Here is a 13187-nt window from a genome sequence, read left to right on the forward strand (position 1 = left end):
AGCGCTGCCTCGCCTCAGCCGGGTTTGCCTTGCGTAAGGCGGCCCAGGCCGAGCCTATAAAGGCCCGGCCCGCGGGCTCGGTGCCAGTGGCACCATGGCAGCTGCGAGGGACACGGCGCTGCTGGCCTGGATCCTCTGCCTCGGCGGCACGGCGCTGCTGGCCACAGGTAAACACCGGGGATACTGCCCAGGGCACCTGCACGAGACACGGCACCTGCACCTGCCTCCCGGGGCCAGCCGAGAGCAGGGCACAAACCCTGGGCAGGGATGGGCTCAAACCCTGGGCAGGGATGGGCTCAAACCCTGGGCTGAGCTGGGCACAAACCCTGGCCAGGGATGGGCTCAAACCCTGGGCAGGGATGGGCAAAAACCCTGGGCAGGGATGGGCAAAAACCTTGGGCTGAGCTGGGCAAAAACCTTGGGCTGAGCTGGACACAAACCCTGGGCAGGGATGTGCACAAAACTGGGGCTCAGCTGGGCACAAAACCTGGCTGGAGCCAGGCAAAAACGCTGGGCAGGGATGGGCTCAAACCCAGGGCTGGGATGGGCACAAACCCTGGGCTGAACTGAGCACAAACCCTGGACAGGGATGGGCAAAAACCCGGAGCAGGGAGGGGCACAAACCCTGGGCTGATCTGGACACACAAACTGAGCTGCAGAAGCAAAAATTCACTTCTGTTTTTAATCTACTTTCAGTCATTTGTATTACTTGCCTCCTTTGCAATAAGCAAAGTCAAATCCCTGTCCCAAAATCTTGCCTGCTGAGGCTGAGCAGCCACAGTACTACATCTGTATTTGATGTTAGAACTTGCACACAGATCTTAAAATGGGTTTTTATCTAACCACCCAGGGCAAAAAAAAAAAAAAAAAATTAAGATCTCTATGCAACCACCAATGTGTGTGTGGTACGACAATACAAATTATATACCTGAAAGGGATGGACGTACGGGCCAATCAAAATGAAGGCTGTAATAATGGCAGCTCTACTGATTTAATTAGGGTATAATGAAAGTACATCAGAATAAATTAAAATTAAATTTTAAAAAATTAAAAATTAACATTTAAATTCAATTAAACTAAAATTTAAATGAGTAAACACTAGTAATCAAATTAGTAAAATCAAAGAGTAAAATAATATAGCATATTAAGATAGTATCGTGTCAAAGCTGATGAGAGTTTGTTGAAGCTTTATGGATAAAAACTACTTGTTTAAGTGCACAAAAGGTATATATTTAAGTAGCAAATCTAGCAATTCCTTACAAACAGACCAGTGATGTGATTCTGTGCTGCTGTCCCACAGAACAACCAGAAGCAGAGACCAAATACGGGAGAGTCCGAGGGTACCAATTCCAAGTGGACACAGCTGACAGGACTGTAAATGTCTTTTTGGGACTTCCTTTTGCTAAGCCTCCACTTGGAGCACTGAGGTTTTCTGAACCCCAGCCACCTGAGCCATGGGAAGGTGTCAGAGATGCCACTTCCTACCCACCAATGTAAGGCAATGACCAAACCACTGAACCTTTCATGATGTTAAACTCTGGGCACTTCCATGACACTGATGTGCTCACAGGGCCATCCATGAAGGCAAATTCCTTGGTGCCCCCCCTCGTTGCACCTGCAGCTGTCCCAGTGGATGCATTTCTAAAGACACTCTGGGAGCTGCTCTCTGTACCAGCAGCTGCTGTTTGACAGGCATCACAGATGAGCTGAGATGGAGCAGCACCTACAGACAATGCTCTGCCTCAGGAGCACTTGGCCATCCCTTACCAATCCCTGGAAACCTTTGGAGCAAGGACAGAAAGGAGCTGAGGAAATGCTGGAACACAGCCTTAGGGGGAAACTGCCGAGTCAAGTGCTTAAAAGGGCACATAGGAAATGCACAGCAATTCCAATCTACCTTGTAAATGTCTCACTCACTCCTGTTGTCCTACTGGCCTTTTTTAGTGTCTCAAGGCTAATATCTGCAATTGCAATGGAAAAAGCAATTGGAGACTTCAAATAATTCATTTATATTTTCATATGTATTTCACATACCAATCTAAAAGTTTGCTGCAGATCAATTTCTGCTTGGCACTTTGTTGTGGAAGTACAAAAAAGCTTCTCTTCACTGCTTTCAGGATTTAGTGAATTCTCTTGCTGTTACTTTTGTATTTATTCAGGTGTCTACAGGACCAAGTACAAGGACAGTTTATTTCAAATATGGTTACCAACAGAAAAGAGAAAGTTGCTCTGCAAGTGTCTGAGGATTGCTTGTACCTAAATGTCTACACACCAGTTTCTACAGGAGAAAAGGAGAAGCTGCCTGTAAGCAAAATCCTTAAAACATTTTGAGCAAAATTATCTGACGGGAAACTCCAACCTCTGCCATGAGCAGACATGCAGGGGCACTTTTGTAGTGGTGAACAGTTTACATCCTTTGTCCCAGCCAATATTAACTGAAATTAAAGAGACACATAACCCTATTTTACAAGTAAAATTGTATTGCCATTTAGCTAAGCAGTGCTTGATTTAATCTAAAGGATCTGTCCAAAGTCACAGGGCACTGACACAGTGTAAGCATTTAACAAAAGTAGTGCCATTTTGTAGCCCTGCAGGCCTTAGATTTGAATGATTTCTACAATTTGTGAAATGTATTCTGAAAGAATCAGGAGTGAAATAGCACCAAATGTTGTTTCTTGGGCTATATTTAGTTTTTCTCACTGGGGGCTCTTACCTGTGCTGGGTTGATCCTGTGTTTCTTTTTCCAGGTCCTAGTATGGATCCATGGAGGTGGATTAGTTTTTGGAGCAGCTTCATCATATGATGGCTCAGTACTTGCAGCATTTGACAATGTGGTGGTTGTAGCAATTCAGTACAGATTAGGTATTACTGGATATTTTAGGTAAGTTGGTTGATCTCAGTTTTTCCTAAGTGATTTCTACAAGGATGTGTGCAAAGTCCTTGTAAAGAGAAGTGCAGAAGACTTGCTTATGCAAAGAAACATTTCTGAACTGCACGTGCAGCACTGGGGACAATTTCCAGTGCCAAGGCAGCTTCCAGGTCTGTTCTTGTGGGGCTGCTGCTCCAATCTCAGCGATGCCCCAGCCATCCATTTGTCAGTCGTGGAGGGAAGTTCTGTGCAGAGAATGGCAGATGATTTCTCCCACCACAGATTGTACTTTCCTCTGCCTCCTGGCTTGCATTGAGCACTTGAACAAATCTGTTCTCTCCCTGCAGCACTGGTGATGAGCATGCCCGAGGTAACTGGGGATATTTAGACCAAGTGGCGGCTCTTCGGTGGATTCAGGAAAATATCATGCATTTTGGAGGAGATCCAGGATCTGTCACTATCTTTGGAGAATCTGCAGGAGGAATCAGTGTTTCTGCTCTTGTAAGTTCACAGTAATATTGAATTGTAATTACTTAGGGGAAAAAACCCCCTCCTTCCATTTTCAGTATCTGCATGGGAAGTCAGCAAGAGAAAAGGGACAGGGTTACAGTGACACATCACCTGCGTCTTTGATAACACAACAAGGCAAAACAACACAGCTTTTGAATGACAAAAATGTGTCATTTTCATGCTCAAATGTTGTGGTTAAGCAAGAGAATGTTATTACTCATCTGTTGAATTAAATTTTGGTCCGTTTGGGTTTTTTTCCCAATGTAAACAACCCTCAAGGTCTAATCTCATGAGAAAAGTCCTTTAGGAGGAGTTGTGGACTCTTGCCCAATTTCTGTTTGCTTTGACAGCGCAAAGTGATTGAGGTGAATAGTTCTGGTAGCTGGTGCAGCCCTGCAGTTTGTGACCCTGTGATTGTGTACAATCTTTACTCCAACACAGAGCACATTGGCTGTGAGTCTCTCCTTCTCCAGGGGGCCACTTTGGTACAGCTCACACAGCCCAGCCAGGCTTCCTTGTACCTGGCATACACATCCCTGCTTCCTCGGGCCAGAAGCTCTTTCCTGCCCTTCTGCAGCAGAGCCAGCCTGCCTTGGGCACATCCCATCTGTACCTGCCCTGCAGGGCGGTGCTGGGAGGCCCTGGGAGCAAAGGGCAGGGGGAGGGAAAGGCCCTGAACTCCCCATCCCTGCCAGGGCTGCCAAAGCACTTTGCACAGCTGGGCTATGGCCAGAGGCTGCACAGGGACACTCTTAGCACATGGCCTTTCCAAATGCTCCCAATGGCCACTGCTGATACTGAAACCCAAAATGCCAGGGGAGAACACAGTGCTTGTCATGCTTGTCCTTGCTTTCTCACAGGTCTTATCTCCCCTGGCCAAGGGCTTGTTCCACAAGGCCATTTCAGAGAGTGGCACTGCAGCCCTGGGCTTGTTCACTGACCAGCCTAAGGAGGATGCACAGGTGGGTACTTGTGGGAATTTTAATTCCTTTTTCCACATAGTTCTGCATATGTTACACTGTTCAGTCCAAAATATTGAATCATGTGAATTCACATTTCTTGTGGATCAAAGCAGTCATTAAAGACAGTATTTCTGTGTGCAAATAGTACATGTTTAATGATGTGCTGCTTTTCAAACACCCAAATATCCCCAATGAGAGAAAAATGAAAAGTCCAGGAATATTGTAACTTGTAGTGTCTTCCAAAAAACTGAACTTATACTCTTTGGCTGGAAAACAGTGTCAGACTGAATAGTCTTCTATTCCCCTCCTGTTTGATGCCTGTAGTGTGCAAATAAACAAGATTTTATTCAGTTTTTTTTTTACTTTGAGAACTACAGGCTTCCAGCCCTTTCTTTTCTCTTCAACTGCAAGGAACAATTTCCAGAACCTGGAAGCTGGGACATAAGAGAGACAGCTGTCTCTAATGACAGCTCTTGCTCCAGCCAAAAAGACATCACCAAGAGTGGTAGAATGTGCTCCCTGTTGCAGATGGTTTATTCTCTAACTCCTTTATGTCACCCAGCCTTCTCAGCCCAGCCTGTTAGTTACCAGCATTGTCTCAGAATATTTCTGTATCAAAAAAACCTGCAGTCAGAGGTTTTCCCCTTCATACCCAGCCCATGGTGTGAAGGATTGTGAGGGCTTCCAGTGCCCTCTCTCAGGAGCTGGGACAAGCCAGGCTCCAGCACCCTTTGTGCAGGAGCTTTGGCTGCTCCTGCTGCACTCGGTGTCTCACAGAGCCAGACAGAGGAAATGTGTCCAAAACTGTTTGTTCTCACTGCTTGCAGAAAATTGCTGCTGTCTCTGGCTGTGAAAAATCCAGTTCAGCTGCAATGGTTGAATGCTTGAGAGGAAAAACAGAAGAAGAACTACTACAGATAACTCAAAAAATGGTAGGTGAAATGATTCATCTTGCATTTAAATGACACCTCAGATCTTTTCATCCCAGAGAATACTCTTTGTGGGCTGTAATATTAGCAGAACCTGAAGTGGATGTAAAATCTGACGTTCTTGACTTTTTCAGGATATGACAGCACTGCAGATCTGCAGTGAATTCTTGCCTGAAAAGTGTAAACAGGTTCCTGCCCTTCATTCTGCATGCACTTGGAGCTGCCTGTGGTTTGCTGTCGTGTTCAACCAGGGCAAGGAACAGAAAATGGCACAGATGATTCTGGAGAACCTGAAAATCAAACTATATATTATGTCCAACTTAAAAGTTCTTATCACATTGCTTAGGTGCTTTTGAAACTTCAATACAGGAGTGGTTTTCCCCCACTGTTCCACAAATCTATGGCCATATTGCACTAAGAAAATATGTAAATTGAACATAATGACTTCTGCTTCACAAACATTAGAAATATAATGTTAATCTTCACAGAACCTCCTTCCTAGTGCAAAAAATCAGTCAGAGATTGTTCAGTTAGCATGGATATCATTACTTTTTGTATTTTCATTTGGCTTCACTTTGGAACTGCAGTTAAAATCTGAACTACTTTCAGAAGCAAAATGAATGCACTAATGAAGCTTTCTTTTCCCTTTTTCCCTTTTTGTTCAGGATGTCTTTTTCAGCAGTGGATGTGTAGATGGTAATTTTTTTCCAAAGAGCCCTAGGGAATTACTCTCTGAAAAATCAATCAATGCTGTCCCATACATCATAGGAGTAAATAACTGTGAATTTGGATATGGACTTCCTATGGTAAGAGAATTATAAAGTTGATATATAAACATCATTTTGTAAATAGAGGCTGCTTTAATAAGTATGATTCTCTGTATCACACAGATGATGAAATTTCCTCCTTTTGTGGATGGTCTGGATAAAGATGTTGCACGTCAAATTTTACAGAGCACCCTACCACTAATCTTTAAGGTAAGAGACCAGTTTCAGAATAAGCCAGTGCTGCTGCTTGGCTGGTCAGGCTGGTTTCACCCCTGGAGGGACACATTTCACAGGGAAATGCCATTGTGCTGGACAGCTCCCTGAATTGGGGCAGAAACAGGCACACATGTGCTGCATTCCTGTTACCTCCAGTGACTGCAAATACCCTCTCCATTTCCAGCCTAAATGTCCATCTTCCTCAAAAGGAGTTCTGTGGGAATCCAGCAGTGATGCTGGTCCATAAACAAGGTCTCTTGGATATTGTAGATCCTCCCAGGTTATGCAAGACGTGCAGAGTAGCAGCAGGTCTGGCAGGACACCTATGGGACACCACCTCCTAAAGCAGTAGCTGGGCACTGGAAAGGACAGCCTGAGAGGTTTGGGGTGCTCTGACACCTTCCTTCAGGTTTCTTGAGGTTTTGCTGCCCTGTAATTTACAAATCTCTTGGCTTTGTAGTGCCTTTGTGCTCTCCTGAAGCTAATCCATAGAAAAGTACAGATTATGAGGTAAGAATTAAGGACTCTAGAAGCAGGGCCAGTACTTGCAAGGATCATTCAATGACACAAACATCCACCAGGAACTTGGAAATGCAGAGCCCAAGCTCGTACTGAACGGGAGAAATTATGGTTAGCCACAACAATCAATGGATTTTATGAAATCCAGCAGGATTTCTGTGCTGTTGTGAAGGTGTTTCCATAGAAGAGAGAAGAGTCAGCATCACTGACTGCCGCTTATCTAAAGGTGGTTGATCCTTTGATCTTGCATCCCTCTTTTCCCCAAGATCACCTGTATCCACAGCTGTGGAACTTCACTCTGAGCTCTGAGCCACACTCTGACACAGGTGGGGATTTTCTCTGAAAGCTGTTGTTGAGGATTAGCCAGGCATGTGCAGAGGCCACACTCACCCACTGCTGTTGCTCCTTGTAACATTCATCATCATTATAATACTTTTCATTGCTCTTTCAGGGCCTTACATCTGAAGTTGTTGACAGAGTGTACAAGGAGTACATGGGGGATGCAGAAAGCCCTGCTCAGGTCCGAGATGGCCTCCTGGATGCAATGGGAGATGTCTACTTTGTCATCTCATCTGTGGAAGTGGCCAGATACCACAGAGGTACCCAGCAGCTTCAGAACAGCTGTACAATTCTGTCGGGGGCTGGTGTGGACAGTGTGCAGCACTTTTCACCATCCAGAGCACTGACAGTGCTTTTATATACCCAAAACAGTTTTTCATCAATGTTTATCATCTCTGGAGCAGTATTTTCAGCTCTCAAACCAGCACTTTTCTGTATCCTCTAGATGCTGGCAACCCAGTCTACTTTTATGAATTCCAACATCGGCCGAGTTCCGCGGAAGGTTTGGTACCAGAGTTTGTAAAAGCAGATCATGGAGCTGAGATTGCCTTTGTCTTTGGAAAGCCATTCTTAGCTGGTAATGTACCCATATGTACTCCATCTTCCTTTTAGACCCTCATTATGTCTCATTTCAATTACTGCAGGGCTTTAGAATAGAATTTCTCTCTTATATGCTTCAAAAACATTATACTTATTATAAGCATACCTTATATATCATAAGCATCATTATGAGCATAAGCATCTTCTGTCTTCAGTAGCAGATACTTTTCATTACATCATTCATCTGCAGGTCTCTCCTACAAAAACCTCCTAGAAAAACAGGGCAACCAGGAGAAGTGTTGCAATTGATACAGCTGATGCTCATTAGTTACTTTCTAATGTGGCCCTTCCATCTCTCCCTTTGCAGGAGGGGCTACAGAAGAAGAAAATGAACTTAGCAGGACTGTTATGAGATACTGGACCAACTTTGCTAAAAATGGGTGAGAATCACAGTGCTAATTACAGCTCAAGTTCAGTCTGTGCTGCCCAGAAGGTACTTACCTGCCTGAAGCAGTACTTATATGCTGCTTGTAGAAATTTGACAGAATTTAAGAGAAATATTGAAGCAATATCTCTTCTTAATGGTCTTAAAACAACCAATAAAACCCAGCAGAAATGAGAAAGAAAAAATCTAAGAGCAGTTACTCCATCTGCAATGGAGTTTTAGATCTAAAATGAATGGCAACTTTTACACTTTTGCTGTTCCACTGATGAGCATTTTCATAAAATACTGTCCATTTATTCAGGTACCAGAATCACATCAGCTGGGCTCACCTGTTGGTTTTCTGAACTGCTCTGAGCCTGGGCAGTCAGACAGCAATGGATTGGCAAATGGAGAGCTAACTTGTCCTTCTGTTGTTTCCAGAAATCCCAACGGAGAGGGCTTGGTCCATTGGCCTCAGTATGACCTGGAGGAAAAATACCTGGCAATAGACCTGGAGCAAAAGGCAGCAAAGAAACTGAAAGAACACAGAGTGCAGTTTTGGGCACAGCTCATGAAACAAAGTCAGACTGGAAGGAGAAAACACACAGATTTATAAGAACTGTGGAGGCCACCGTTTGCTTTTAAAGCCCAAAGGAAAGTCAAACAAAATGAGTTTGTCAGCATACAGAGTAATAAGCACCTCCTAACTCACTGTTGTGTAATCTGCTGTCCTAATCCCAGTGAAGGGACAGAAACAAGGGGCATTCAGAATGTTTGTCAGACTGAAAATCACTATTTAATGAAGCAAGCAGAAAAAACCAAACCAAATCTGTCCAGGTCCAGACAGACCATGGTACCTACTCAAGGCAAATCAAAACTGAATACTGAGGTGGGAATGGGCAAATGAACTGAAATCTGTAAGAAATTATATATATAGACTATACCATAAGTGTCAGAATATTTTATATGCTTATTCCCTTCTTCTTGCAGAAAGGCATGGCCAGTTGTCCTTCCTAGGGACTCCTTCTGCTTTCTTTAACTGGAAATAGCTTGTAGGCAGCAGAGCATCCATCAAACTACGCCTGTGAGGTGGGCTTGACATCTCACAAAAGAGGACAGAAATCTCTACCTGTTTTATTGCTTTGTGAATTGTTCTAAATAAATGTTGCTTTGATTTTTTGGAACTTCCTTTTCTTTCACTTAACTGATGGAGGCTCATTCCGAGAGGTCAAGGCACATGCGAGGAGCCAGAAACGTGCCCAGGTTCTTTCTTCCACACAAATGGTTTCAGGTATGAATCTTTTCAGGTGTCTGTGCAGGACCTGAGGCTTAAGGCTCTTCCACAGACTCTTCTGGGGTGTGACTGGGTGTCCTTCATTCCTTCCTGGCAATTGCCCAGTCCAGGGGCTGCAGGAGCACGCAGTGCTGGCAGGACAGACGCCCACAGAGGCAGAGGGGGGAGCAAAGGCTGGTGGTGCTCCCTGCAGGTTGTTGGCTCAGCAGCACCAGAGAGAAGATCTGCTGATGTGCAGAGTGTGCACCCCCAGGCTCCCCCAGCTGGGGAAGGGCTCAGGGCACACCGGGAGGCAAGTGGCTTTTTGCCAGGTTACATGGCAAGCAGGATACAGAGGAACAATGTGGGAATCCAGGAAGCCAGGAGAGCTCTCCTCATGGCCATTAACAAACAAACAGCCCTACTCCAACTACCCCTTGCATTGCTGCCCAGCTCCCACATCCCACAGCACCCAGGGGGCTCTCACAGGGACAGCCCAAGCTCCTGCTGCAGGTATTGACCCTTTGTAGGTGTCCTCTTCTTCCTGCTCACCCCTGGGTTCACTTGCTTTTGCACACCTCTGGATCTCAAGCAGTGCCATCTGCACTACCTGGCCACCCCCTTTTCTGCATTTTCCATCACATGTGAAAAACTCCAGCTGTGGCAATTAGGAACAGCTAATTGCAGCAACCATGCTGCCACTTCTGTCACACATTTCTTACCCCTTCCCTTGTTTTGCTCTGACACAGCCTTTATGTCCATTAGTGGTGCGTTTGTTGAATCAATGTGTCAGTCCCTGTACATTCACAAAAATCATTATCCTGACAAGACAGAAGGAATCCTGTGTCTTTGGGAATGCAGAACCATCAGTATAACTCCTGGGTAGAAGGGAGGCACACATTGGGCATACATGAGAACAAAGTCGTTTCTGACTGTGTGAGGGGAAGTGTTCCGTCCATCTGTGGATTTTAAAGCCCAAATATAAAGACTGGTACACACTTTTAAAGAGAAAGGAATGACACCACGGCCACAGAGTATAGACCACACTTAAACAGCAGATCCTTACCTTATGTCCCAAACCTCATTTTATTTCATAGCTTCAGTATTCATGGTCACTTGGTTCAGATTCCCAGATGCAGCTATCGTTGAAGAAATTCTCAGCAGTATATTTACTGACACTATTCAGCAAGAACTGCTGCTGTTCTGTTTTTCACATTCTGTCAATAAAAGCCTTCATCTTTTCTTTTGAAGTTTATTAATTATCCATAATTACTATAATTGCCTTTCCAAGGTGGTCAGTATATTTGTTCTGTGCCAGTCCCTCTTCTCAGATCATCTTGTTGCTAAGTGTGAAATATGCAAATTTTTATTAAGATACAATATTGTTTGCTGTTTGGTAATTTGTACCTTGCAAACCTGATCAACAAGGAGGGAGATTTAATCCATGAAACAGAGCGGCCAACAAGCTCTAAGTGATGTGCAGCTGTTAGAAACACAAATTCCTGGTCAGCAGCATTGCCTTGTTAAGGTTTGGGGCTGGACGTGTTCTAATGATCTCAGCCCCGTGGGAAGTTAACAGAGCTGCTTGTGCCTCCCTTGAGCTGCTCGGGATAAAGGAAGCTGTGAGCAGGTGGAGTGTGCTCCCAGCTCCAGCAGCTCTGTGGCATTGGAGTCCCTGGGTTTAGAGACAGGCACCTTCACTTCTCACTGTCCACCTTGGGCTGCAGGCACCTCATTGCTCAGGAGCTGGGCTGTGTGAGACTCAGACCCATGAGCTGTCTTGACCTGGGAGTTTGGAACTCCCTGTATAAGAAGGCTCCAAACAATAAAGCACAGAGTTTGTCACATGGAGCTTTGGGGGTGTGTCATCCCTGTCTCACCACCGACCCCACGGCACACGTGGATTCCAAGGTAGTTGTGGTGTCCCCGACGTGATACGACTCAGCCAGCTCCTGTGGCTAGAAGGGGAGCAGGCAGGCCAATGTGCAGGCAGAGCCACCAGACAGACCAGCGGGGAAGATGAAGAAATAATCAAAAGGTGAGTGCAGAGAGTGGCCAGGCCAGCAAATAACAAAATATAAATAGGGGCAAGCGTGAAGATCCACCCAGTTTATAGAGTGGCCAGGTCTATTTTGTGGCAAAAAGCTTCTAAAAATCTGGATTTCTTTTTTATATACCCCTTCTAAATAGAAGAAGACTCCACCAGAGAACATGGGAGGATCGGTCTCCATGGAAGAACATCCAGCAATGCAGGTATGGACCCATTTACTAAAGAAATGACTTTGAAAAAGAGAATTTATTAGATTTGATAATATGAACTGAAAATCGGGGATTGGAACCTACCAAGGAGAATGCATAAAATATTCATACAAGGACACAAACTGGTCAATATATAATGGATGCAGCTTACAAAAGCAACAGAAATGCAATTAAAATCCTAAGGCCTTGGAAACTGATATTGAATTTAATAAGATGGATGAAAACCAAGATGTGTGGTGAGAACTGCGTGCTGCGAAAAGCAGCCACGCTGCACTGTGAGGCGCTGAACAGGCACCACAGGGATGATTACAAACATCCCAGAGGGGTGGCGAGGGCGGAGGGACAGCTGAATCCCGGTGGACGGCGAGAGCCCGCGCGGAGCCGATACCTCGGTGTGCACAGGCAGTGCCCCGGACGGTGGCGCGGCCCTGGCGGGGTCCAGGTCCAGCAGACGGGGAACCCCACACGCTGCCCGCGCCGCTGCGGCAGCCGGTGCCTGGCCAGGTGGCACGCTGGATTGTGCAATTCAGCCTGGAGCGGAGGCAAGCACAGCCACAGTGCCCACTCAGGACTGCTGTGCCCAGCTGAGTCGCTCTCCGGCTGCCCAGGGCTGCATTGCCGGTCTAGGCAATAGCACGCCGAGCATGCCGCCCTCTCTGTGGGGCCAGACCACGCAGCAGCCGCTCCGGCACTGCCCCACACTGCCATGTTAGCACCCCCTGTGACCGCACGCACACCAGGACCGCCTCCTCTTGAGGCCAGGTGGCCTGGCCCCAAAGATAATTCCCAGCTCCATGGAGCACGGCCGTGCCTCCGTTGGGGGAATGTACCTACAGCCCCAAGCCAGCCTACATCGGGGGGCAGTGGTGCTGTCCCCAAGCCAGCATCACTCCTGGCGTGGCCTTGCCTCCGGCCCTGCCTCCATGGGCAGATGTGGCAATTACATCACCAGGAGCTCCTGCAGTTGCAGTACCAAGAAGTGGGGCCACTCTTCCCTCAGAACCACCCCTGCCAGAGTTAAAGCCTTCCAGAGACACAAGGGATCATCGTCTCCCTGCAGAACACCATGAGAGCACTGCTGTTCTGTTGTGTTATTTTGTTTATTCCTGATTTTTCCCCTGTTTGTGGTCTCAAACTAAGATACTTTCCTTTCCCCAATGTCAATCCTATTCCTACTCTGCCCATTTCACTGGAGACTTCCTTGTCAGTCCTCAAATCCCCTCCCCAGTGCCTCGTCTGTCACTTGGTTCTCTGCCCTCATCTCTAGAAACTTCCATGAAGAGTGTTGAATGATTGGTCAAGGTTCAGGGATCCCTCCCACTAAGTTTCCTGAAAGGTTGTTCTAGTTGTCAATTGGCTCCCAGTTCAGTCCCCCTTGATCCCCTATTGATGGGTAGTTAAACCCCCTCCTTTGGTACCACCCCTGAATAAAAGATACTGCTCTGATTGTCTCAGGGCTCTTCAGAGTGGTAAGCCCTGAGGCTGGGAGCTCTTCATGGCTCCTAATAAAGCTTTGGACTCATTACCCTCCGAATTCCTACTCCCTTCCTTCACCTGTGCTCTCCCAAAGAAAGGGCTGC

The 13187-nt window shown here is 46.2% G+C and overlaps 1 protein-coding gene and 1 long non-coding RNA gene across 3 annotated transcripts in view; one reads left to right on the plus strand and one right to left on the minus strand.

Moving 5' to 3' along the window:
* LOC139596181 (fatty acyl-CoA hydrolase precursor, medium chain-like) lies at window positions 1-9259 on the plus strand. The gene is made up of 13 exons (XM_071440214.1): window positions 1-167; window positions 1301-1493; window positions 2160-2304; window positions 2748-2881; window positions 3217-3370; window positions 4240-4341; window positions 5169-5273; window positions 5936-6076; window positions 6161-6247; window positions 7224-7371; window positions 7557-7688; window positions 8019-8091; window positions 8517-9259. The coding sequence occupies exons 1-13, from the start codon at window positions 95-97 to the stop codon at window positions 8689-8691; spliced, it is 1662 nt and encodes a 553-aa protein (XP_071296315.1). The 5' UTR covers window positions 1-94; the 3' UTR covers window positions 8692-9259.
* Window positions 7684-13187, minus strand: part of LOC139596183 (uncharacterized) — a 20677-nt gene continuing 15173 nt past the window's right edge. For both annotated transcript variants that reach the window (XR_011681268.1, XR_011681269.1), the window contains exons 4-5: window positions 8426-8559; window positions 7684-7921 (exon numbers count right to left, since the gene is read on the minus strand). This is a non-coding gene — a long non-coding RNA (uncharacterized lncRNA). The remainder of the gene's footprint in view (window positions 7922-8425; window positions 8560-13187) is intronic.

Source organism: Agelaius tricolor, unplaced genomic scaffold, assembly GCF_023055355.1.
Source record: "Agelaius tricolor isolate 1412-34295 unplaced genomic scaffold, bAgeTri1.0.p SCAF_15, whole genome shotgun sequence".
NCBI lineage: Eukaryota > Metazoa > Chordata > Aves > Passeriformes > Icteridae > Agelaius > Agelaius tricolor.